Here is a 25,513-nt window from a genome sequence, read left to right as displayed (position 1 = left end):
CCATATCTCACCAGAGGCAGATAAAACACATTGCACTGCCCTAGGGTAGGAAAGGGAGATGCTGGGGCTAAACAGGAGGTCCTCCAAAGGGATGCTGCTGTGTCCATGTGGGGTCTGTTCCCCTGCAGCCCCCTGGCCCACCATCCCCTTTGGGGATGCCCAGAGGTGCAAGACTTCAGCTACATCCGAGATCTGAACCTCCTGCATTGGAGCCACCAGCTGGACTCTGTGCTCCCTTTGCATCCCTTCCAATTCAGAATATTCACTGACTCTGTGGTCAGTCTCTGCTTCCCCAAAGAGAAGGGATCAAATGCAGACCTGCGCTCCTGCCCCAATGAACCCATGGCCCACACTGGTGTGGGGCTGGCACAGAGGGGTCCCACTTGCCCACTGCCAGCACCTGGGTGACTCTGGGGTCAGCCCCACTACCTTGGGATCAGAGAATGCTCCACAAGGCTTCTTTTCTCCAGAGATCAGTGTTGGTCTGACGGGACACCAGTGCCTGTGTGACAGCAGCTGCAGTGCTCCTGCAGGGATCAAACCACCCCAGGGCCATTGGCATGGTGTGCACAGCTCAGCAGAGGCAGACAGAGCCTCAGGTCCAAGAAGAACACCGACCTACAGAGCCATCAGCAAGTGTAGAGCAGCTTCCTTCACCAAAGTGCTGCTGAGCCAACTGCAATACATCAGGGGCATCCCTGCAGCAGGGATTAGCAGGAGAACAATTAGCTCGTGCCCCGACACCAGCCAGCAGCCAGCTCTGCCCACGTGTGGAGCTGTGAGAAACTGATGCTGGGGGATGGAGGGAAGCCAGCACCTGGCAGCTGAAGGGCTGCGGGATGGAAAGCAGAACCTGCCCTGCACCAACACAACATGGCACAACCCAGCAGGACACAATATAAACCAACACAACACAAACCATCACAACATAATACAGCACAACACAATACAGCACACTATAACACAACCCAACATAACCCATCACAGTACAGCACACTATAACCCAACCCAACACAACCCAACACAATACAGCACGCTATAAACCAACACAACCCAATACAGCGCACTATAACACAACACAACACAACACAATACAATACAGCACACTATAACCCAACACAATACAACCCAACACAACACAATACAGCACACTATAACCTAACACAACACAACCCAATCCAATACAATACAGCACACTATAACCCAATCCAACACAACACAACACAACACAACACAATACAGCACACTATAACCCAACACAACACAATACAGCACACTATAACACAACACAACACAACACAGTACAGCATGCTATAAACAAACACAACCCAATACAGCACACTATAACCCAACCCAACACAACACAACACAATACAGCACACTATAACCCAACACAACACAACCCAATCCAATACAATACAGCACACTATAACCCAATCCAACACAACACAACACAATACAGCACACTATAACCCAACACAACCCAACACAACATAACACAACACAACACAACATGAGACAACATGACACGACACAACCCAACCCAACACAATACCACGAAACAACGTGACAGAGCACAACATGGAACAACACACAACACAACACAGCACAACCCCGACACAACACAAACCAACCCAACATGAAACAACATAACCTGACCCAACACAAACCAACACAACACAAAACAACCCAATCCAATCCAACACAACCCAGCACAACCCTGCAGGACCCCTTCCTTACCACCTGCACCCCAAAACCAGCTGAGAACCCAGCAGCTGACTCCATTCCTCACTCATTTATCCCCATCTGAGGGTGCAGGGTGGGATGGCAGCTGCAGTGGGACCAGATGTGGGGTATGAGAACGATCACAGCTCGATGTTGGCTGCTCAGCCAGGTGGATCCCACAAGCAGCTGCAAACTGGGCTGTGTGGGGATGAGTAAAGTCCACACTGAGAAACCCCAAAGGTTACCACCTTAACTTGTGTTGTAGCCATGTGGGGTCACAGAGGAAAGGCAGAAGGAGTGGGGCCAGGCCCTGGCTGGGCAGAGGGGGTCCAAATATCCCCTAACCCTCTTGGTCCAAACTGGGATGCAGGACACAGAGCCGTGTTGGAGATGCCATTGGCTTTATGGGTTTCTATTGGGGATAATTAAGTTTATGATGCTGGAGTTCAAGTGGTACCACAAAGCAGGATGGGTGGAGGAACAAAACCAGGCATGGTTTAGAAATGCCATGGCTTGAGAAAGTCCTGTGGGGTCTTTACTTCCCACTGTATTAAAAAGAAATAGAAATGTGAGAAAAATCTCAAGGGATGAGTTTTGTTTGCAGCACACTCAGTGAAGGGAACTTCTCCATGGCTCCAGTTATGGATGTCCCCATTGCTGTTGACTTTGTCCCTTCCAGGTGCTCAACCTGTTCTTGGCTTTGCTGCTGAGCTCCTTTAGTGCCGACAGCCTGGCGGCCTCTGATGATGATGGTGAGATGAACAACCTGCAGATCGCCATCGGCCGGATCACCAGGGGCATCGACTTCCTCAAGTCTTCTGTCCTCATGCTGCTGCGGAGGCTGTGGAAGGGCAAAAAGGTGGCCCCGGAGGAAGAGCAGGAGCCCAGCAAAGGGGACAACTCTGTGCTGAACCACGTGGATAGCAGCCCTGATCCCAAGCCGGATTACATGGACGGAGTCGCAGGGAAGGAATATTTGTTGATGGATGAGTTGGACCACATGAATTTCATCAACAATCCCAACCTGACCGTGCAGGTCCCCATCGCCTCGGAGGAGTCCGACCTCTATGAGGAGACGAGCACTCAGTCTGACACTGAGGATGCCAAGGTGGGTTGAAGGGCTTCAGCCTCTGAACGACACCATCTGGGGTGACTTTTAGCTTCTCCATGGACCAAACTTGGGGTGTTTCAGCAAGAAATGGCTCTCTGTTTCCTAGCATGAGATTGGGGTCCAAGTGGAGGTTTTTGCCAACGCCTGCACTGCAGGGTCAGTGCACTCCTTTTGGGGTTAAAGATGTCCCAGAGCAACTTGATGCCAGGAAATCTGCTGATGGCACTAACATTGGATCTACTGCTAATGCCTCCAAAAGCAGCGTGGGGGAGGGAGGGCACGGAACCAGATGGAGGGGCTTAGCACGAGCGAACATGAAGCAATGCATCTTGGATCCAAAGCAAATGAGACAACTGATATCAACTGCATCAGGTCAGGGCTCGTGGGACACTGATCTGCAAGAATGAGAGGGAGAGGAGATGAGAAATGCAGAAAAACAACGGCAGGTAGACTAAGGAGGATGGTGGTGTGATGGGACATTGCTGCTAGCAATGGGGTTGCACCATATCAAGGATATGGGGAAATGTAGGGCTGTGGGATTGCATGTGTTCAGGAAGGGAGAGCAGGGATGTGATGCTAATGCCCACCTAGATACCAAGGGAGCACATGTCCAGACCCAAGGCCCTCAGTTCCTTGCTCATCCCCTTATCTGTGCTGAATTGAGTGGAGAAATTCCATCAATTATGGCCAACAGGATGGAGGATCATCCTCCCAACAGGACGGGATGGGCTGGCAGCCATTGCATGAGATTCCTGCCTAGTAATTAGAAACGAGGTGCTAATTGATAGCAGCTCTGAGAAGTCTGCTGTTTGCTTGCTGAGTTCTCATGCCATTGATTAGCTCCAGATGGAGCCAAAGTCTTGTGCTGGGAACACGGTGACAACGACGAGCTGGGAGATTTCTCTGGATGGGCTGCTCAGAAAATGCTGACAAACGCTCTTCCCTTTTAACAGCAGCTGCTTGCTGAGACCACGCCACCAAATCTGCTCTGGGCACAGGGTGCTGTGGGGCTCCTGGCTTTACAGCCTTGTTTCCCAGCTTCCTGGTGGCTCTGCCCACCGTGTGTCCTGGAGGCAGGTGGTTTCCATCTGTCCTTCCCCAGGGTCACAGCTTGCCTGGCTCCCAGCTGAGCTCTCCTAATCCCCCTGCCCCTCCTCTCCTCCCAAGGACCCAGCAGGGACTGCCCCCAAAGCAATGTCTTCACCCAGTGATCCGTGGGGCTGTAGGCAGTGATGATGCCCCATATTACCCCCACCTTGGGGTCTTCCCTGGCCTACAGGAGGATGGAGCAACTCCTTTTTGTACCACCAACCTCAGGGCAGGGCGATCTCCTTCCATGCAAGCCAACACCATCCTGCATTCATTCTTCCCCATGAGAACCCCATCCAAGATCTGGTTGCTCCCATTTGGGATGGGCAGGTCTGGAGATTTGCTTCTCCTTCTTTAAAAGCCAGAAGAAAAAAAAGAGAAATAAGAGATAATTAAGAGGTAAAACAGTCCCAGGGGCGTGCCAGGCTTTTCTCTCATTATCAGCCCCTCCAGCCTTGCTGAGTGGTGTCTGGGAAGGCAGCCAAGCTGAGTGATGCAGGGAGAGCTATTTGGGACATGGGTTCTGAACTGGGGTGAACCTCAGCCTACAAGCCCTGCGAGCCAGCAGAGTGCCACAGTGGCAAACCAGGCTGGTCTAATTATGCCATAGGGTGATTAGAAGTGCATTCATTAGGGCACACAGAGGTACAGAGCAGCCCAGGGGGTGGAGATGGGATGGGAGGCAGGATGAGGACAGTAGCCCCTCCAAACCCAGATGTAAAGCAAAGGCTTTACATCCAACTCCACATATGGGTGATGCCCTGAGGTTTGCAGCTCTCATCATCCAATGGCTTTTCTCAGGGCTGGAAAGAGATTGAGAGCAGCCTCCAAGCAAAGGGCTCCCAACCCTTTGGGCAATGCTCCTGCCATCGCACCAGCACTTGGGTGGATCAGTCCATCATAAAACCTCAATGGCAGATGACAGCTCCGTCCTACTCACATAAAGCCCCAGTGCCAAATATCTCCTTTCTCTTTGTGCTGGATTTAAATCTACTGTGAGTAGGGACTTGTGGTTTTGGGAACCAGCCAAGAGCTGGAAAGCTTTAGGAATATTGCCGTGATTAAGAGGAAAAGTGTAGAAATGGAATCAGAAACACCAGAGGATTAATTACTGGCAGTATCTCCTTAAAAGCACCCCCCATCCCCCTCAGCTTTCTAATTTCTTTTGTGTTTTGCCCCTATCAGGAGAAGGGCTGATGCCTGCCCTGGTAATGAGGCACATTGGCTGGAGATAGAATCATAGAATCATAGAATTACCCAGGCTGGAAAAGACTTTGAAGATCATCAAGTCCAACCACAGCCTAACCAGTACCCTAACTCTAAACACCCTCCACTAAATCATATCCCTGAGCACCACATCCAAACGGCTCTTAAACACAACCAGGGATGGCGATTCAACCACCTCCCTGGGGCGCCTATTCCAGTACCTAACTACCCTTTCTGTAAAGAAGTTCTTCCTAATATCCAACCTAAACTTGTCCTGGTGCAACTTGAGGCCATTAATGGATGGTCACGGTCAATGGATGGTCAAGATGGTCAAAAACAAAAGATCCAGTGGCCAACACAGGGCGCTGTGTGGTTGTTTCCACACCAGAGGATCCAGTAGGTCTGTTCTTTTCAAGTCTTGATGGGACCTTTCCATTGGGTTCAGCCCCATTGGTAGTAAATTTCAAAGCCATACATGAGCATTCCCTATGAAACGTTTGTTCCCAACTCATCTCCTGTGGAGCATCTCCTGGCCCCGCATCACCACCCTGACCATCCCGAATCCCCCTCTCCTGTTGCAGAACCCCCTTTCCAGTGACAACGCCTCGTCCCTGTGCAGCACCGTGGACTACAAACCACCTCAGCCCGAGGAAGAGGAGGTGGCCGAAGAGGCTGAAGAGAGCAATGAGCCGGAGGAGTGCTTCACTGAAGGTGAGAGTTACGAGCACCCTGGAGAGGGGTGTTCAAAGACTCCAAATTCTCCCGTTTCCATGGAGATGGTTCCCAGGAGCGGACATCTCTCATAACGGGATTCAAATGCCAACAAACAGAGGTGGGGAGTCGACCCAGGTTCTGTCTCCACCCCCAGGCTGCGTCAAGAGGTTTCCCTGTCTCCATGTGGACATCACCAGCGACAGAGGGAAGATCTGGTGGAACATCCGGAAAACCTGCTTCCTCATCGTGGAGCACGACTGGTTCGAGACCTTCATCGTCTTCATGATCCTCCTCAGCAGCGGGGCGCTGGTAGGTCCCATCCCTCCCTGTTCCCCATCCCCTTTGCTCTTTAGCAGCCGCAAGCCAGTTGTTTTAGTTAAAACTCCTTTTGGGCCATGCTTGCTCTATGCAAGGCAATCTAAGCATCCTCCAGGTGCCCTGCATTGATAGAACCTCATACAACCCTCCTCAGCCTCCACTTTTCAAGTTGCCCCAGCAAAGTAGGGATGATGTAGCCATGGTCATGCACCAAGCTGTGCAGTGGGTCTAATGGAAGAATGACTGTCATGTAGTTCCATGCCTCTTCCAGGCTTTTGAGGACATCTACATAGAGCAGAGGAAGGTGATCCGCACTATCCTGGAGTACGCTGATAAGGTCTTCTCCTACATCTTTGTCATTGAGATGCTGCTCAAGTGGGTGGCCTATGGCTTCAAGGTGTACTTCACCAATGCGTGGTGCTGGCTGGACTTCCTCATTGTCGATGTAAGTGGTGCTGAATGAGCACCTACAGTGTCATCCCTGAAGATGTAGGGGGTTGTGGTAGTTGTTGCTAACCAGCCCTTTCTTGTATGGGAATGAGGGCTTAGACTCATGGTGGTTGGGAGGGAGGGCCACCCCTTTTCCAGGCTGCAGGAACCCTTTCAAACCCTTTTGATGCTTTATGGATGCACCAAGCACTCTGTGCTGTATTAGAACCCAGCAGAGGTGTGAAGGGACACGGGGTTTCTCACAAAGCAAACATTTACCTGCCCAATATTTCTGTGTTCCACATCACTTCCACCCTCCTACCCAAAAAGTAGTGACATTCTGGTGGCAGCCCCGTCACCACAGAACCAAAGACTCAAAGCCATTCCCTGCATCCCAAGACAACACAATACCCACATGCTGGGAAGAGAGAAGAAGGGCATCACACTCTGATTTTTTCCACCTGAGATGCTACTCATTCCTCGGGCTGCTCCTTCCAGGTCTCCCTTGTCAGCCTGACAGCCAACTGGTTGGGATACTCCGAGCTGGGAGCCATCAAATCTCTGCGGACACTGAGAGCACTGAGACCTCTGCGTGCCCTGTCCAGATTTGAAGGCATGAGGGTAAGTGCAGAGCTGGTGCCTTGCTGGTGACCTCCATTTGGAACCCATCCCTTGTGGTTTTCAGAGGCCTTCAGATCAGTGGGACTGAACACAGCCGAAGGGAAGGGTTTCGGTTCAGATGGTGCAGTGTGGAGCCAGGACTCAATGATCCAGTTCGAGGTTTTTTTGTGATGCTATGGTTGTGTCTCCTTGCAGGTGGTGGTAAACGCATTGCTGGGTGCCATCCCCTCCATTATGAACGTCCTGCTGGTCTGCCTCATCTTCTGGCTGATATTCAGTATCATGGGGGTGAACCTCTTCGCGGGGAAGTACTACCGATGCGTCAACACCACCACGGGGGAACTCTTTGACATCAGCGTGGTGAACAACAAGAGCGACTGCATGGCTCTGCTCTACACCAACGAGGTCAGATGGGTCAACGTCAAAGTCAACTTCGACAACGTGGGCTTGGGATACCTGTCCTTGCTGCAGGTGGTACGTACTGATCACAGCGCAATGTCATAGCATGGGGTGAACGGTCTCAAGGCTAAAAGGAGATGCAACTCTGAAGTCCAGATCAGGGTTCTTGGCTGCTTCAAGATTTAATTTAACCCAAAAACCCTGCAGGCTTGCAGAAGTATGGGGCAAGATAGAAGATGGGAGGGGAAAATTAAGTGTAGCAAGGGAACTGTTGGGGAAGAGCACACAAAACACCAACATTGGAGCTCCTACAGAGCACGGCAGGCAGGAGCAAGGAGGAGAAAGAGTTTTAAGCACCATTATTTGTTAAAGGAAGATGCTGTGAGCCAGGGATAGAGCAACTTGGGCCTCCCACCTGCTCAACCTGTCTCAGCCTTCCCAAAATCAAGACTCCTATCACCCCTTTGCAGCCTCCCTGCATGGAGATGTTCTTGCTAGAGTGGAGTCTGCTACAGTCATAGGCTGCAAGAGTTTGGCCTGGGGAAGATGACGACTGGAAAAAAGCCCATGTGAGCGTTGGCCATGGGTGAATGCAGCCATGCTTCCATCGAACTCACCGCAGCTGAGCAAGGCGAGCAGAAGGGGAACTGCTCACCACAGCATTAATACAAATATAGGTGTGGGCTCTGTTATTGGGTTACTCCCACTGGATCCAGGGGAACCAGTGGTTGCAGAACTAAAGCAGAACCCAAACTGATCAACCAGCTATAAACTCAGCTTCCTCTTCAAGGCTTGTTGTTTCCTCCAACTCAGGAAATCAGATGTTCAGGCTTTTTGCTTAACAAATCAGCTGCAGGAGCCTATAAAGGTTGCAATAAGCCCCTACCTCAGTGGTACAGAATCACACGACCATAGAATGACCGGGATGGGAGGGAGAATGGCTGGGTTGGAAGAGACCTCAAAAATCATTCAGTTCCAACCCCATTGCCTTGAGCCGTGTTGCCAACCACCAGATCAGGTTGCCCAGGGCCGTATCCAACCTGACCTTGAACACCTCCAGGGATGGGGCATCCACAGCTTTTCCGGGCAGCTGTTCCTCACCACCATCTCCATGAGAGATTTCCCTCTGTCATCTGAACCCCAACCTAAGCCCCAGGAGTGTCTCCATTGATTTCCACTCCCTTCATAGCCCCGTACACCTCCTGTTGAGCTTGCTCTTCTCTCCTAATCCCCACAGGCGACCTTCAAAGGTTGGATGGACATCATGTACGCTGCTGTGGACTCACGTGAGGTGAGGGACATCTTAGCACCAGGCTGCTTCCACTCACTTGATCCATCCCAAAATGTGTCCCTGTACCAGACCATGGCCATGGGATGCTGCAGCAGAAGGGACATCGCCCCCGCTTCCCTACAGAAGCACAGATTTGCCCATGCCCCATTGGGGTCTGCCCCACACACCAGCTTCAGCTGCCAAACACCCAGGCAGAAAGCTGTTTGGGGAGAAAAAGTGATCTGCCCTGCCAAGAGCTCCCCTTGAAACTGGGAGTTGTGGTACCTTGGGATGCTCCAGCTGAAATATGGAGCAGAATTAAATGATGCATTAGGCATCTTGCTACCCCCCAGCCCTACAGTTGGTACCCCAGCTGGTCCCTGCTCCCATCCCACATCTGCCAAACGTTTTCCATCATCCACCCCAGCTCAGTCTGGGTATGGTGACCCTTGGACACCTGGGGACACATTTCCCATCTCACCCAATCAGATTGAAGAGCAGCCAGTGTATGAGATCAACCTCTACATGTACATCTACTTCGTCATCTTCATCATCTTTGGAGCCTTCTTCACCCTCAACCTCTTCATCGGTGTCATCATCGACAACTTCAACCAGCAGAAGAAAAAGATAAGTATTTTCTGGGTCTGGTCCAGGACAAAGGGGAGCAGCAATGACCTTTATTTTCCCCACTGTGACCCTTTCTCATCATCTTTCCATGCATCAGGGAAAGATGGAACAAAGAAGCAAAGAGCATGGGACAAATGGGTGGGCGGAGGGTGTGTAATGTGGTGTGTTTTTTGGAAGGAAGAGGCGAGTTCCTAAGTCTAATAGTGGTGATTTCCTTTATACTTTGGAGGCAAAGACATCTTCATGACAGAAGAGCAGAAGAAATACTATAATGCCATGAAGAAGCTCGGCTCCAAGAAACCCCAGAAGCCCATCCCCAGGCCCTCGGTACGTTGGGGTGATCCCCATGGCATGCAGTGAGCCACCAACTATCCCACAGTGAACAGGGAGAGTTTGGGGTTTGAGCTCTTCCACCACAAAGAGACAATTCTTGGCTCCTTGGAAAGGACCTTGCTAAGAGTTGGGATATCAGAAAAGGTTCATATCTGGCAGCTTCATTTGGATCTGTTCTTCAGTCCTGGACCTGCAGAGCAATGGGGGGGGGGTCACTTTCGTAGGGGCTGAGGATTTTCTCCCCAAGGAGTCAGACTTGGGGAAAGCTCAGCTTCTGTTGCTCCTAGAAAGGAAACTGGTCCACCCAATACATGCACAGCCATGATTTGAGCTTTCCCAGCTCAAGTGAGGTATTTTCCCATGGGTTCATTGCTGCTCTGATGGATACACATTGGAAATAACTATCTATCTCCTGTGTCCACACCTCCCGCCCACAATGGCTTCAGGTTCTGGGTATCCTCCTCCCACATCTTCCTGCACGCTCCTAAATCTGGTTCCTTCTTCTTTTTCTGTTGTGTCTTTGTTTTGTGTGTGTGTGTGTCCCGCATTCCCACCTCACGTCTGGCTCTCCACCATCACCCCTATGGCAGAACAAGTTTCAAGGGATGGTGTTTGACTTTGTTACCAAGCAAGTGTTTGACATAACCATCATGATCCTGATTTGTCTTAACATGGTGACCATGATGGTCGAAACAGACGATCAAAGCGAGACCAAAACTGACATCCTCTACAAAATCAACCTGGTCTTCATCGTCATCTTCACTGGAGAGTGTGTGCTAAAGATGTTCGCCTTGCGCTACTACTACTTCACCATTGGCTGGAACATCTTTGACTTTGTGGTGGTCATCCTCTCCATCGCAGGTAAGCGCTGAGGGTTCCACTGGATAATGAAGAGTAGGAGTCATGTGGGCAAGTGGAACCCTGTGCCACCTCACCTTCCTATCGCACGTGCAGAGCCAAATTCACCTCTTCTTCATCCTTTCACAGGTATTGTCCTCTCTGACATCATAGAGAAGTACTTCGTGTCACCCACGCTCTTCAGGGTCATCAGGCTGGCAAGGATCGGCCGCGTCCTCCGGCTGATCCGGGGAGCTAAAGGCATCCGGACGCTGCTCTTCGCTCTCATGATGTCCCTCCCTGCCCTGTTCAACATTGGCCTCCTGCTCTTCCTCGTCATGTTCATCTACTCCATCTTCGGGATGTCCAACTTTGCCTACGTAAAGAAGGAGGCGGGGATTGATGACATCTTCAACTTTGAGACTTTTGGGAACAGCATCATCTGCCTCTTCCAGATCACCACGTCGGCCGGATGGGATGGGCTGCTCAGCCCGATCCTAAACAGCGGCCCCCCCGACTGCGACCCCAACCTGGAGAACCCTGGCAGCTCAATAAAGGGCAACTGCGGCAATCCATCCATAGGCATCTTCTTCTTCTGCAGCTACATCATCATCTCCTTCCTCATCGTGGTCAACATGTACATCGCCATCATCCTGGAGAACTTCAATGTGGCCACGGAGGAGAGCAGCGAGCCGCTCTGCGAAGACGATTTTGAGATGTTTTATGAAATCTGGGAGAAGTTTGACCCGGATGCCACCCAGTTCATTGCGTACAGCACCTTGTCTGACTTTGTGGACACCCTACAGGAGCCACTCAGGATCCCCAAGCCAAACAAGATCAAGCTGATCACCATGGATTTACCGATGGTCGCTGGGGACAAAATCCACTGCCTGGATATCCTCTTTGCCCTGACGAAGGAAGTGCTGGGGGACTCAGGAGAGATGGACGCCTTGAAGGACACCATGGAGGAGAAGTTCATGGCTGCCAACCCCTCAAAGGTCTCCTATGAACCCATCACCACCACTCTGAAGAGGAAACACGAGGAGGTGTGTGCAACAAAAATCCAGCGGGCGTTCCGGAGGTACCTGCTGAGGCGCTCGGTCAAGCAGGCGTCCTACATGTACCGACACAGCAAGGACGAGGAGGCACTGATGGGGGATGCCCCTGAGAAGGAAGGTCTGATTGCAACCAAAATGCACGAGATGTATGGGAACAGTGGGACCGATGCGGAGATGGGCGCTGCTATTGATCTCGCACCCGTCCCGAGCTCAGAGACTCAAAGTGCTCCCGTAGAATCAAAGCCACCAAGTGGGCAACGCATTGTGAAGGAGTCACTGGTATAACAGAGCGACTCCCATTTCCTGGCATCTGAAAAGGCTCTGATTGTGTCTCCTCTTCAAGAAACCTTCCATGTTCACATCGGTAGGTCTTAGATGTTGAGCTGATTTCGGATGTTTCAAGCTGACACCTTCAATCTTCCGAGCAGGATCTCCTCCAGATCCTTCTTAATAGCTCACTGCACTGGCAAAGAGTTGGCTATTTTTCTTATGGGACTGACATGTGAAATCTGTCTATTGTTGGTGAGAAACAGTTTAGTTTTTAAATGATCTAATCATGGTAACGACGTTTTTCAGACATTAACAAACAAGTACGGCTGTCCTTTTACTTCAGGTAATTGTTCATTAATGTTAGTTCACTATTTCTTGCCTATTATCCCCCCCAGAGGGCAGCGGGTGAAAGATGAGCCAAGTGAAACAACATCAAGAACAACTACAGAAAGACTTACATGAACAAAAAGCCTTCAAAGTCTTAAAGTCGCACCTTTCTTTGGGATCTTTACATAAGCTCGATGGATTCGTTTTTTGTTCTATACAAAGAAAGTGCAATGATGTCTTAAACATTTGTTTGCATCCGCAGGTACGTTCTCAGGGTTAAATATCAGGTGTTAAAGGGCTCAGAACATGCATCGAAGTCATGAATGATTCACGTCTCTGCCGTTTGAATGTAAACTATTCATACTCCTGTTTTTTTTTCCCGTTCCATCCAGATTTCGTGGCAGGAAAGCAATGGGCAGAGATGGTCTCTGCTGGGGATTCCCTGTAACAAAAGCACTTTGAGCCCCACAGTGAGCGGAAATTAGTGTTAGTTAATGGGACGCATCCCTGGGGTCTGGGGAATGGTCTTTGCATTGAGTTGCTCCAATGGGGCCCCATAAGTCAAAACAACCACGAACCAAAACCTCTTCCACTTAAAATAAGGGCTGCTGCGTGAAGCCAAAGGGTCTGTCTTTTTTTTTTTTCCTTTTTTTTCTGTTTTTTATTATTATTAATTATTAATAATTATTATTAATTATTATTATTCTTTCTTCTTCCTCGGGCTGGTTTTGGCTCCCAGCCATTGCGGATGCCCTGTGGCACCCCATAGAGCTTGGTGGGTCCCCATGCGTTCGGCCGGGTGCTTTCCAGCCCGGGTTGAGGTTCACAATGAATGCTGCTTGTATGTACATGTCGTCGGTGACGGGAAAATGCCAAAGAGCAGAGTTTGTGTCAGCTGAAGCCATTTTTTCTTTGTACATTTCTTAAAATAAACAATCGTGAACGGTCTCTTATTACGATACCGAATGCGTTGGTGTGTGTTAGAGGAGGAAGTGCTTTCCATACAGCTGGGAGGGGGAAATCACCTCCTCGGCTTATAAACACCCCCTCCTGGGGGTCCAGAGACCTCCTGGATGGGTCTGGACCCCAATGGGGATCTGTCCAGAATCTATGGGCTGAAACCCCCCCAGCAACCCCAGAACTGCTTGTGGATGCAACTATGGGCTGCTGGGTGCCTCCTGCCAGCCCCATAGGGGCTATAGAAGATGCAGCTGTTGGTCCAGCCAAGGTGAAGTGGGATTTGGGGACCTTCTGGACATGCCTGGACTTCAATATGGCACTGTCCAACAGCTGTGGACTGAAATCCCCCCCACAACTCCCAAAGCATCACATGAATGGGACCATGGTTCTGCTGGGTGCCTCCTCCTAACCCTGTAGGGGCTGTAGGAGATGCTGCCATGGGTCCAGCCAAGGAGAAGGGTTGGTGAAGAAAAGGTGCAGACTGCTTTGAGTTGCCTCATACTGGAATCTGTGGGCGAAGCTGAACCTGCCCCACTGGCTACCTGGCAACAGCTCAGCATCACAGGGAGGAGGTGAAGGATGTTCCTGCACCTGTGTGTGGTGAAGGCTGAGTCATCCCTAGGACCCACAGAGGTCCCCATGGGACATGGCAAGGCCTCAGTGCTATTTTGTCTTTGCTGGAACAACTCACGCAGGGGCCAGTGTAATCCAAGCAGGGTCCCCACGCAGGCAGAGGGCTGCAGGGAGGGGTGGTGTGAGCCAGCATCCTTCTCCCCACACAACAACAGGGGAGGACAGCAGTGAAACCCAAGCCACCATGAATAGGAATGGGCTGAGGAAGGGTGCAGCTGCCCAGCAGCAGCTCTGCACAGCTCACAGCGCAGCTCATCCCACCCTGGGGGCATCTCCACTGCTTCTGTCTTCCTGGGACACCGTGGCTGTGTTCTTGTATCAAATGCTGGGCTGCTCTGCATGGAGGAGGCACTTCTCCCATCATCTCTTTCCCCCCATGAGGCCACAGTTTCTCATGTAACCTTTATTTCTGCTCCCTTGCACACAGGCTGGCTCCCAGCAGCGCCGCATGCTCAGAAACACAAAGGAAACGACCTGCAGGAGGTGAGGGTTTGGGGAGGCCCCCAGGAGGCAAAGCTGGGCTCTGGGGACCAGCCTGGCTGACAGAAGGACCCCAAGGTGCTTTTTGCAGGGAGTTATGGCCCAGTGCTCACTCACAGAGCATGGTGCTTGGAGATACACTGTGCCACAGTGATGGGGAACCACAGGGCCGAGTCAGAGCCAAGGGGCGAGGTGCAGCCCTGGGGTCCAACGGTAGAACCATTAATGATGGAGAAAACCTCCAAGACCACCAAGCCCAATCACCAACCCATCCCCACCACGTGCACCCATAGAACAACACGATCACAAAATCTTTAAGACTGAAAAGACTCCTGATATCTCCAAGCCCAAGCATCAACCACCTCCACCAGGTCCACCAAACCATGTCCCCAAATAGAATCACAGAACTGTGAAGGTTGGAAATGACCTCCAAGACCCCCAAGTCCAACCCCAGTCTGTCCCCACCGTCCCCACTATAGGGATGGAAAAGATGGTTGGATTTGATGATCTTGGAGGTCTTTTCCAACCTGAGTGATTCCACAGTGGGGATGGGGTGGGACTGGACTAGAGCTGCACCCATCCCACCACGGCTCATTCACTGAATCATTAAGGTTGGAAAAGAGCTCCAAGATCCTCAATTCCACCCCCAACCCATCACACTGTGCCCACATGTAGAATCATTCAGGCTGGAGAAGGCCTCCAAGATCTCCAAGTCCAACCCCAACCTGTCCCCACCACGTCCCCCGGTGCCACATCTCCATGGTTGTGGATCACCTCCAGGGATGGTGATTTCCCCACCTCCCCAGGCAGCCCATTCCCAAATCCTGCCTCACTCGGGCTCCCTGTGGGTACAGCGCAAACTCTCACCCCCACACAGCTTTGCAAGCCCAGTGTTGGCACTGCCAAGCCCAGGGACAGCCAGCCCACTGTCTGCGCTGCATTCAAAGCCACCCCCCCAAAGGAAAGTCCCCACCACAGCCCATTTACATGAGCAGGAAAGGCAGCGCCGTGCGTAGAGCGGCACTGCGCCATTTTTGGGTGCGGAGGTCGGAGCACCGCGGTGTTAAGGTCGGTACCTGGATGCTGCCCTGCTGCCCGCAGTGAGAAGATGGGAGATTTCTGCACGAGGCTGTGGGTGCTCCAGGCCAACCTCTGGCTGATGGCCGTGGCTGCAGGTAGGCATCGATGAGGGCTCTGTGCTGCAGAGGGTCGGAGCAGTGAGGAGGAGCACAGGGTGCCACGCGTCCCTGTGCTCTGTGCACCAAGAGATTCCATTCAGCCAACTGCATCCAAATGGATCTGCTTTAAACTTTGTGGTTGTGCATGTAGGCAGCCCGTGGGTGATGGAGGGGTGGCGACGGAAGCTGGGGGGCAGCTGGGAGCCTTCATGGCTAAGGGGCACAAAAACGTGGGATTTTTCACCATTTATGACCCTCAGAGTATGGGAAGAAATCAGGCCAACACACTGCTAAAGCTACAGCCAAGCCACCTCCCTTTACTTACAGGCTTGAGCACCAAGAAGAGGAGAAATGGCAGCAAAAAGGCTTTGGGGGTGGAATTGTTTGGGCTTTCCATCCCTGCAGAACCAGCATTACAACCCAGGACATGGCTCCTGTCCCTTCCTCCCCCTCTTGCTCACTCCCAAACTCTGCAGCAGCTCCCACCCCATCTTCAGGCTGGGGGTCTTTCCTTGGGGGTCTTCCCCTTATAGAGCATCTGCTGGGTGCCGGCCTGAGCCCTGCATGGATTTGGGGTCACCAGGTTTCACTATGGCTCTCAGGGTGGCTTTGGGGGACCCAATGCAACACGGACTTTGGAGGCTCTGTGGGGTGCACAGTGAGGAATCAGTGGGGTTTGGCAGTGAGCAGATGGAGGTGGGCACTGAAGCGATGCAATAAACAGAGCTGTGCTTCCTGCCCAGCTGCAGCAAAAGCAACCGGGGTGCTCGCGGTGCTGGGGGTCCCCAGGTTTAGAAGCAAAGACAGGTTTTGGGGTGGGATGTCAACCAGAAAGCTGCTTACCTAGAGGAAATTCAGGAGATGGGGTGGATGTAAAGGGATCTGTACTCCAGTGTCCTGGTTGATGCTCCAAAGCATGCTGTCCTATGTGGGGTGGGCATGCACAGTACATGTCATCCCATTTGGGTTTGTCCACATGGGCTTGTCATACATGGGTTTGCTCTACACTGACTTGTCTTACGAGTCTTTGTATTATGAAGGTTTCTCCACATGGGTCTGTCCTACATGGTTTTGTCCTACATGGTTTTGTCCTACATGGGTCTGTCCTACATGGGTTTGTCCTACATGGTTTTGTCCTACATGGGTCTGTCCTACATGGTTTTGTCCTACATGGGTTTGTCCTACATGGTTTTGTCCTACATGGGTCTGTCCTACATGGTTTTGTCCTACATGGTTTTTTCCTACATGGGTTTGTCCTACATGGGTTTGTCCTACACGGGCTCTTGTCCGCTGTCTCAGGCACCTTCTCCTGTCCTGCAGGTGGGATCCCAACAGATGGGAACAGCACCAGTAACAGCACAGGTAACACCTCCAACCTGTCAGGTTCTACCCGTGGGGTCTCCCATCCATGGGGCTGCCCCAAAGCCCCCCCCAGGCTGTGCCGTCCTCCATGGCACATCCCCAGCCCCACATCTGCACAGCTGGATCTGCTCTGCCCCTCTGATAATTGGGCTGTTATCTGGGAGCACACTGAGCCTAACCAAGTACCAACAGGGAGGGGTGGGAGCACCAAGAAACCACCCCATTGAAGCCGTTCCCATAGAAAACTAAGGCTGCACTCAAAGCTTGTTGGCTTGCCCTGTCCATCCATGTCCCCCACAGAAAGCGGATGCTCTGGGATATGGCAGCACCCACGTTTCATGGCTGCCAAGAAGAACATGCCCGTCCAGTTCATCTGCTACACCCGTCAGCCCCACAACATGCGTTGGTACAAAGCACCGGTGGATAAGGAGGAGTTCCAGGTGTTGGATCAGAGCTCCGACCGCTTCAGCATCCAGAACACAGAAAACTACATCAACTTCACCATCTTCAAGGTCAGCTACGAGGACAACGGGGTCTACGTGTGCGACAGCAAGAACCTGACGGAGGAGAAGAGGCAGCCATACTTGTGTGGGACGGAGCTCAGAGTCGTGAGTGAGTGGGACCCCATCACTTCCAGCATTTCACTTGTTTCTCCTCTTTTTCACCTTATTCCCAGCTCTGTAAGCCTTATATCACCCTCCTGTACACCCAGCTCTCCTTGTGCTGGACACACGGTATGTGCCATCCTATATGGAATGGCCTACATGGGTTGGTCTACTTGGATTTGTCCTACATTGGTTGGTTTACATGGGTTTGTCCTACATGGGCTTGTCCACATGTGTTTCAGATACAGCAGTGGGTTCTCCATCACACAGCAGGTGGTTCTTTGCTTGTTGTCTGCCCCCATCCCACAGACACCATGTTCGTCACATAAATCACTTCTTCCTGCTCCTGGTCTTGCTCAGGACATCCCATGTTGGGATGGACATCCCATAGGCTATAGGCTATGGACACCCCATGGCCCCTGAAGCCAGTCCCATTGCATTGCAATGTCTCTCCCAAGGGACACTGTCCCAGTCCCCTCCTCTCTGTGTTCCCACTCATTGGGATCCCAGCACAAAGAGGGGACTTGGGTTTTTCCCTGTGCTGCTGCTCCCAGGTCGCAGCAGCATCCAGCAGATCCAGAGCAGGAACACGCTGAAGGACACCATCATCATCATCCAGACCATCCTGCTGGTCATCTTCATCAGCGTCCCCATGCTCCTCTTCCTAGAAAAGGTGAGTGACAGCAACTCCAGTAATGGGACTGTGTTGGTTTTGTCACCGCCATCCTACCAGCAGTGCCCCATGTCCTGGGCAGGGCAGCGAGGGCAGAGATGGTGTTTGGGGCCATTGAATGGGAGCATTTCATGGGGCATATGGGACTATCTGTGGCAGCTGTAGGGCCTGTTTTTGGGGCTGGGGCTGGGGGACCCCACAACATGCTGTGCTGGCGATGCTCAGCCTGTGACTTCCTTCTCCATAGGGTGACAGAAAGGAAATCCCCGATGAAGACCACACCTATGAGGTAATGCTGCATGAGTGATAGAAATACCCCTACAAAACCAGCCCGACCCTTGGTCCAGCCAGCTGTGCCCGCCCAGGTGTCTGCCACCAGCCCTTGTAGGGCACGTGGGGCGCATCCATCCCCAGTGCTTGATGCACGTTGGCCATAAAGAGCTGCTGATACGGCCAAGCTCTATGCACATTCACCCACCTATTACTGCCTCCTCCCATCCCAGCTGCCCTCTTCTCTGGGGGAACACTCCAGGGATGTGGGTCCGAACCCTCTCGGGGTTCCCTGTGTCCCAACCTCCTCCTTCTTGGTGCAGGGCCTGGAGGTGGAGCAGATTGCCACCTATGAGGACATCACTCCTTTCCGGGACATGAAGGCCAAATGGACAGTGGGGGAGCACCCAGGAGAGGAGTGAGGGGTGTTGTACCCACCACCAGGATGGCACCAGCAGCACCACCCCACGGCAGCACCACACTGGTGTCACCATGGACCTTCAAGGACCTGGTGCCACCTTCAAGGACCTGGTGCCACCACCTTCAGCTGCCTTGTACAGAGCTCAGGTCCTGCTGCCCCTCAGCTCTCACTTGGTCACCTGTGCCCAGTAAGACCGTCCTGCCCTGGCTGCTGTCCTTCCTGCCCCACTGCTGAACCCCAAAACCCTATGTAGATATTAGGAACCAACCTCAGAGCCCAGCAGCCCCACACCGCAGTGCTGAGCTGTGGCACAATTAATGCCACCAAGGTGCTATGCTGGTGACCCTATGGACACATACAATCCCTCCCCATGCTGCAAGGACCCTGCTGGGCTGTGAGACCCCACCACCAGCCCTGTGCCCCTGGTAGAGGAGCAGCACCATGGGGCTGGTAGAACTGGGGCCGTTGTGTTACCTCTCAAGACATAGACATGTCCAGTTGGCCAAGATGGAAGTCGGCCATACTGGTTGCTGTCTGAGATGGAGGACCCTCCAGAATTGCCTTGTTTTATCCCAAAGACTAAGGAAAGACCTGGGAGACAAGGGCACATAGAGCTTGATCCTCTCCAGGTAGGAGCTGTCACAGGGATGTCCCCGTGGTTGAGGGACACTCAGAACCAATGGGAAGGGTATAAATAGCGGGACACGAACGTCCAACTGCTCTTTCAAGTCAATAAAGTCAATAAAGTTCAATAAAGGTGATGGGTGAATTCCCACCTTGCACACCTCACCAGCTGTGTTGTACCATGTCTGATCCTGATGGGGGTGTTGGGGGGTGGCAATGGGCTGAGGGTCCCTCGCTGAGCAGCTGCACCATGTTGCTCATTGTGCCTTGGCCCTGAGGAGGAGCAGATGGGGCTGTGCTGCTGCAAACAGCCTGCAAAGAATGGAGGGCACACTGAGAGCAAACAGGGCTGCTCAGCAGGGAGAAGCGAGCCCCGGTTCCTAAGCTGGGAAGGGTTATAGGATGAATGGAGCTCACCCCTCCATGCCCTGTTTCTAATGATGAAATGGAAGAGGAAGGAGAGCATTTCATCCATCCCAGCAACCAGCTGCTTCCTCTGCTCTGGGTAAACAACCCACCCAACAGAGCAGAGCCAGGCAGACACACGGACCTGCAGGCTGCACCTGGGGAGGAAACCACTGGTGACAAGAGCAGTTTCAGTGCCCCCGGTTCTGCTCTGCTGCTCATTGCAAGGCGCCTCCGCTGCCTTTGAAATGATAGAAGCAAAGAAACACTCCTGCATTTCTGTGTTATTTGAAGGGCTTCGATGAGCTTCTAGGATGAAGGGAGAGGGGTTTGGGTTTAGTGTTATATTGAAATGGGTCTGTATTTCAAGTGCAGTCAGTGTGTATATACGGGGAAGGGAAGGGAAGGGAAGGGAAGGGAAGGGAAGGGAAGGGAAGGGAAGGGAAGGGAAGGGAAGGGAAGGGAAGGGAAGGGAAGGGAAGGGAAGGGAAGGGAAGGGAAGGGAAGGGAAGGGAAGGGAAGGGAAGGCAAGGCAAGGCAAGGCAAGGCAAGGCAAGGCAAGGCAAGGCAAGGCAAGGCAAGGCAAGGCAAGGCAAGGCAAGGCAAGGCAAGGCAAGGCAAGGCAAGGCAAGGCAAGGCAAGGCAAGGCAAGGCAAGGCAAGGCAAGGCAAGGCAAGGCAAGGCAAGGCAAGGCAAGGCAAGGCAAGGCAAGGAAAGGAAAGGAAAGGAAAGGAAAGGAAAGGAAAGGAAAGGAAAGGAAAGGAAAGGAAAGGAAAGGAAAGGAAAGGAAAGGAAAGGAAAGGAAAGGAAAGGAAAGGAAAGGAAAGGAAAGGAAAGGAAAGGAAAGGAAAGGAAAGGAAAGAAGGGGAAGGATTCCCTTTTGCAAATAAGAACTGCATTCTGGAGGTTACTGAGCATCATGCTGCCTTCTGACATGACCCCTTGGGTTGCACATGTGGGCTTGTGAAAGGCAGAAGGATGCCAAGCTGACGTCTGAGCGCTGCTTACGCAGCTGCCATTGTGCCAGTGGGAAGCAATCTCAGCCACGCATCGCCTTCTGCCCCACTGCATGCAAAAAAGCATTAAAAAGCAGCCCTATGGGGCAGTGCATGGCCTGGAACATGGCATCTCCTGGCTGCAAGGATGTGGCATCATTGCCTGCTGCCCCGCTCCTCTCTGACAAACACGGACATATTTAAACAGGATCTGGAGCAGAAAAACACCCCCAGATGTTGCTGGCTATTGGGTGACCGGATACCTGATAGCTGCAGGACCCACTGTTCCCTCTCCTCTAGGGACTGACATTTACACGCGCAAACACGGCGGGGCTTCTCGGAACAGCTCGTTTATTAACAAGCTCTCACACCCCGTGCTGCGGTGATGATGCTCTTGGAAATCAGAGCCAAACCAGGGGCAGGTCGGACCCACAAATGGGGCAAAGTGCTGTTAGTGCCCTATGGGGAGTGAAAGCCCTCCTGGAGGTTCTACCTCGTGTGGTTCAGGGGTTGGTGTGCTGGGACTTCTGCTCTTCTTCTCTTCCCCCTTTCCACACCAGTCCTCTGCTTAATGCTGAGGTCTCTCTCATTCCTACTGCCAGTTCTTTTCTCATTCATATCAAGCAAGAGCAGAAGGCCCCTGGGTTCACTGTGACGGCCAGATCCCACAGCTTCACCCCCCAGAGCTCTGCCATTGGGTTCTGCAGTGGGCAGGTGGATCCAAGCAAGCACTGCCTGTCTTAGGACAATATCCATCCTGCTCTAAGCCATCTACATGGGAAACCATCCCACCTGCTCTCAGCCCTGCACTGCCCTACCAGCCTTGTTAACCATGGGGCAGCAAAACCAGGTAGGAAAACCAGTGTGAGAACTTCCTCCACGTAAGCACAGAACAGATTTGGGATGGGTCTTTCAATGGTGACAAACCCTCTGTTTGCCATAAATGGCAGAATATGAAGAAAAAAAGTTCAGCATGAATTTTATCCGCAGGCAAACATCCTCCCCAACCTTTCCATCTCCGTATAAATGACTACAATGAGGTGGCACCATGGCGAACACACCTGCATTTATGCAAGGAGGGGATATGGAGAGGTGGCAGCGATCGTGATCACCCACATCCATTTTAAACAGACCCCCAGCTATATAAGGGGGGTCTCACCTGCCAGCATCACTCGATGAAAGGAGGAAACATTCAAGAGACACCCGAGCAACTCTCCCGGCAGGAATGGCTCCAGGTACTTTGCTTTATCTCAGTTGGATGTGCCAATACTGCTGCATGCTTTGGGTGAGGGGATGTGATGGAGGGGTGGTGCTGAGGTGGGCTGAAAACACAGTGTCAGCTCTGAATTCAAACAGATCAATGACAAAGGAAATCTCTCCCTACAGCGTGGCTATAAACCATGAGCTGACTCAGGTAACCCTGAGCTTCACCTTGGTAAGGGGCAGGAACGAGCTGCGGAATACAAAGAACAAGGCAAAGCAGAGTTGTAATAGTTATTGCTCTCACATATGAAGCCAGGAACATTAAAACTCAATTCCGAGGCTTTAAACAGGGATCGGGGTGATGTCTGATCATAGACTCATAGAACGGCCTGGCTTGAAAAGCACTTCAAAGACCATTTACTTTCCAACCCCCTGCACTTGTCCCCAAGTCCTGCAGGCTCCAGGGCACTCCTCCACTGATGTTCACCTCCATTGAGCTTAACTTTATAAGTGGACACTCATGTGAGCTGGATGTCGAGGGTTAATAACCTTCCAGCTTGACAGTGACCTCCAGATCCTACATGTGTGTCCCAGGGAGCAGCAGTGCAGGTAACACAACCACTTCTCATCCCAATGAAGGCAGCACAGTGCAAACAGAGGCTCAGCTGAGCTGCTCCCAGTCCTCACCCAGTGCTCTCCGTCCTGTTTGCTCCCCAAAACCATGGGGAAAATAAAGGGAAAGACTCCCATTTTCATGGAGCAACGATGACTCTGGGAGCAGCACAAGCCTTGGGGGCACATCCAATGAGAGGGGATGGGGTTTTGTGGAGGGCTGCACTGTGGATGGACACAACCCTGATAACCAGGTGCCACCAAAGCACAGGTAACCCCTCTCCTCTCCTCTCTGCTCCGCTGCAGGCTCGTGGTTTTCTCCTCTCCTCCTCACTGTGGTCACGCTGGGACTGCCATGGGGAGCTGCGGCCACCTTCCCTGCCATGCCCCTCTCCAACCTGTTTGCCAACGCTGTGCTAAGGGCTCAGCACCTCCACCTCCTGGCTGCCGAGACATACAAAGAGTTTGTAAGTGTTGGTCACCTCCTTAGTTTGTAAGTGTTGGCCATCTCTTTAGCTTGTAAGTGTTGGCCATCCCCTTACCTTGTAAGTGTTGGCCACCTCCTTAGCTTGTAAGTGTTGGCCATCCCCTTACCTTGTAAGTGTTGGCCACCTCCTTAGCTTGTAAGTGTTGCCCATCCCCTTAGCTTGTAAGTGTTGGCCATCTCCTTAGTTTGTAAGTGTTGGCCATCTATTTAGCTTGTAAGTGTTGCCCATCCCCTTAGCTTGTAAGTGTTGGCCATCCCCTTAGCTTGATGCTTCCAGGGCCGCACCATGTCTTCCCACCCTGCATAAATTCCTTCCAGCAGAGACTACGCAGCTCTCAGTGTCTCCTGAGGGGGAAAAAGGGTCTTTAATGGGGTAGGACAGATGATGACCGACCAGGCTGTGCTCCCTGCAGCTCCCTGCCTCCTCCTGCAAGGGGTCACCTCCTCCTGTCCGCGAGTTTCGTGCTCACCTCAACCCTCTGCCCCACTGAGAGCAGACCTGTAGGTCCAGTAGGGGTTGAGATGCACATCATGTCCCACATTTCCTTCATGCAAAGAGCAACCAGCCAGGAAAGAGAGAGGAAAGGGCCCGTGCTCTTATCACACAACCTGAATGTATTCGGGGTGTCTCCGCAGGAACGTACCTACATCCCAGAGGACCAGAGATACACCAACAAAAACTCCCAGGCTGCTTTTTGTTACTCAGAAACTATCCCAGCTCCCACGGGGAAGGATGACGCCCAGCAGAAGTCGGTAAGTTCACTGCACTGCATTGCTTTACGAGGGTTTCCATGTGGTATCACACCTGAGAAGGAGAGCTGCCTCCTCACTGCGCAGCTCTGAATTCCTTTTGTCATTTCAGGACATGGAGCTGCTTCGGTTTTCATTGGTTCTCATCCAGTCCTGGCTGACCCCCGTGCAATACCTCAGCAAGGTGTTCACCAACAATTTGGTTTTCGGCACCTCAGACAGAGTGTTTGAGAAACTAAAGGACCTGGAAGAAGGGATCCAAGCCCTGATGAGGGTAGGTCTGTGTATGGCACGTGGCACTGAGGGACGTGGTTATGGGGATGGTGGGGTGGGTTGGGGTTGAGCTTCGGGATCTTGGAGGTCTTTCCAACCTTAATGACTATGATGAAGTTTCACTCTGTTATTTCGAATGACGTTGCTTTTTGTCAGAAACCCAGCCCACGGCAGGGGGTGGAACTGGTGGGCTTTGAGGTCCCTTCCAACCCAATTATGCCATGATTCCATGGTACTATGAACTTTAAGGTCCCTTCCAACCCAACTACGCTGTGATTCTGCAGCCCTGCAATCCTTGAGGTCCCTTCCAACCCAACCATGCCATGATTCCATGGTTCTATGAACCTGAAGGTCCCTTGCAACCCAACCACACCATGATCCCATGGTTCTATGAACTTTTAAGGTCCCTTCCAACCAAACTACGCTATGATTCCACAGTCCTACAATCCTTGAGGTCCCTTCCAACCCAATGGTGCCATGATTCCATGCTTCTGTGATCCTTAAGGTCCCTTCCAACCCAACCACACCACGATTCCATGGTTCTATGACCTTGAAGGTCCCTTCCAACCCAAGCACGCTGTGACTCCATGCCACTCCAGCTGCAGCTCCATGTGCATTTACCACATCCAGACTTTGCTGTCCATTGATATGACTGTGGGTGCTGAGAACCGACACTCAGAACACCCCCATCCCTCCCACTGCCATTTACTTACCCCAAACACTTCCAATCCATGCGGGGTGAGCAGCAGGTGCAGATCACACCCCCAGGATGCCCAAGGCTGGCTCAGACCTTTATTCACTATTAAATCAAAAGCAAAGCCAGCACTGCTTTGCCAGCAGCCCCCACCCACAGCCCTCTTCCCCTGCAGGAGGTTGAGGACCGCAGCCCGCGGGGTCCGCAGCTCCTCAGACCCACCTACGACAAGTTCGACATCCACCTTCGTAACGAGGACGCCCTGCTGAAGAACTACGGGCTGCTGTCCTGCTTCAAGAAGGACCTGCACAAAGTGGAGACCTACCTGAAGGTGATGAAGTGCCGGCGCTTCGGGGAGAGCAACTGCACCATATGAAGCCCCCGTGTCTGCGCCATGGCTGACGGGCACATCTCCCCCCTTATCCCACCCCTCTTATCTCACCCCTGTCATTAAATACATGAGGAATAAAGCCTACAACGCTGAGCTGTGCACGCTGCCGGATGGATGGGGATAAGGGGAGGGTTGGGGGCGGGAAAAGGGGAGGGAGGAGGTG

General features: G+C 52.2%; 3 protein-coding genes and 2 long non-coding RNA genes across 9 annotated transcripts in view; 3 read left to right on the top strand and 2 right to left on the bottom strand.

Annotated features, from left to right (window-relative positions):
• The window catches only part of SCN4A (sodium voltage-gated channel alpha subunit 4), a 31,076-nt gene extending 17,781 nt beyond the window's left edge, over positions 1 to 13,295 (top strand). For 2 of the 3 annotated variants that reach the window (XM_085523551.1, XM_085523550.1), the window contains 11 exons: positions 2,405 to 2,833; positions 5,713 to 5,842; positions 6,000 to 6,154; positions 6,435 to 6,608; positions 7,091 to 7,213; positions 7,409 to 7,687; positions 8,850 to 8,903; positions 9,372 to 9,509; positions 9,732 to 9,836; positions 10,433 to 10,703; positions 10,830 to 13,295. In XM_085523551.1, coding sequence (XP_085379677.1) covers positions 2,405 to 2,833; positions 5,713 to 5,842; positions 6,000 to 6,154; positions 6,435 to 6,608; positions 7,091 to 7,213; positions 7,409 to 7,687; positions 8,850 to 8,903; positions 9,372 to 9,509; positions 9,732 to 9,836; positions 10,433 to 10,703; positions 10,830 to 12,022 — 3,051 coding nt within the window. In that variant the 3' untranslated portion in view covers positions 12,023 to 13,295. The remainder of the gene's footprint in view (positions 1 to 2,404; positions 2,834 to 5,712; positions 5,843 to 5,999; positions 6,155 to 6,434; positions 6,609 to 7,090; positions 7,214 to 7,408; positions 7,688 to 8,849; positions 8,904 to 9,371; positions 9,510 to 9,731; positions 9,837 to 10,432; positions 10,704 to 10,829) is intronic. The other variant, XR_014937070.1, reaches the window with a different exon arrangement.
• Positions 2,827 to 20,346, bottom strand: LOC107325052 (uncharacterized). 2 transcript variants are annotated; one of them, XR_014937072.1, is made up of 5 exons: positions 19,693 to 20,345; positions 16,429 to 18,507; positions 15,484 to 15,798; positions 4,149 to 4,277; positions 2,827 to 3,231 (listed from the first exon to the last, which is right to left on the bottom strand). It is a non-coding gene; the product is annotated as an uncharacterized LOC107325052 (long non-coding RNA). The 2 variants fall into 2 exon arrangements; XR_014937071.1 differs by having other exon boundaries at positions 15,484 to 18,507; positions 19,693 to 20,346.
• CD79B (CD79b molecule) lies at positions 15,450 to 19,705 on the top strand. Of its 2 annotated transcripts, XM_015885542.3 has the most exons (6): positions 15,450 to 15,582; positions 16,906 to 16,947; positions 17,248 to 17,559; positions 18,107 to 18,225; positions 18,473 to 18,514; positions 18,819 to 19,705. In XM_015885542.3, exons 1-6 carry the CDS (start codon positions 15,516 to 15,518, stop codon positions 18,915 to 18,917), a joined length of 681 nt encoding a protein of 226 aa, XP_015741028.2. In that variant the 5' UTR covers positions 15,450 to 15,515; the 3' UTR covers positions 18,918 to 19,705. The 2 variants fall into 2 exon arrangements, with proteins under 2 accessions (XP_015741028.2, XP_085379678.1); XM_085523552.1 differs by lacking the exons at positions 18,107 to 18,225; positions 18,473 to 18,514; positions 18,819 to 19,705 and having other exon boundaries at positions 17,248 to 17,975.
• Positions 20,347 to 22,110: 1,764 nt separating the features above from the next.
• On the top strand, positions 22,111 to 25,443 carry LOC107325039 (somatotropin). Its single transcript, XM_015885521.3, has 5 exons — positions 22,111 to 22,175; positions 23,062 to 23,222; positions 23,879 to 23,995; positions 24,105 to 24,266; positions 25,135 to 25,443. Exons 1-5 carry the CDS (start codon positions 22,166 to 22,168, stop codon positions 25,333 to 25,335), a joined length of 651 nt encoding a protein of 216 aa, XP_015741007.2. The 5' UTR covers positions 22,111 to 22,165; the 3' UTR covers positions 25,336 to 25,443.
• Positions 22,115 to 25,443, bottom strand: LOC146757277 (uncharacterized). The gene is made up of 2 exons (XR_014937073.1): positions 23,713 to 25,443; positions 22,115 to 23,587 (listed from the first exon to the last, which is right to left on the bottom strand). It is a non-coding gene; the product is annotated as an uncharacterized LOC146757277 (long non-coding RNA).
• Positions 25,444 to 25,513: the final 70 nt, after the last annotated feature.

This window comes from Coturnix japonica, chromosome 24, assembly GCF_054131305.1.
Source record: "Coturnix japonica strain WE chromosome 24, WE-NBRP24, whole genome shotgun sequence".
Classification (NCBI taxonomy): Eukaryota; Metazoa; Chordata; class Aves; order Galliformes; family Phasianidae; genus Coturnix; species Coturnix japonica.
The sequence above is the reverse complement of the archived record's forward strand: the minus strand, read 5'-3'. Positions and strand labels throughout refer to the sequence as shown.

Coding starts and splice junctions, on each gene's coding strand:
- CD79B (XM_085523552.1), top strand. CDS start 15,516: ATGGGAGATTTCTGCACGAGGCTGTGGGTGCTCCAGGCCAACCTCTGG. Junction 15,583..16,905: donor GCTGATGGCCGTGGCTGCAG/GTAGGCATCGAT, acceptor CCTGTCCTGCAG/GTGGGATCCCAACAGATGGG. Junction 16,948..17,247: donor CAGCACCAGTAACAGCACAG/GTAACACCTCCA, acceptor TGTCCCCCACAG/AAAGCGGATGCTCTGGGATA.
- LOC107325039 (XM_015885521.3), top strand. Junction 23,996..24,104: donor ATGACGCCCAGCAGAAGTCG/GTAAGTTCACTG, acceptor TTGTCATTTCAG/GACATGGAGCTGCTTCGGTT. Junction 24,267..25,134: donor GGATCCAAGCCCTGATGAGG/GTAGGTCTGTGT, acceptor CTTCCCCTGCAG/GAGGTTGAGGACCGCAGCCC.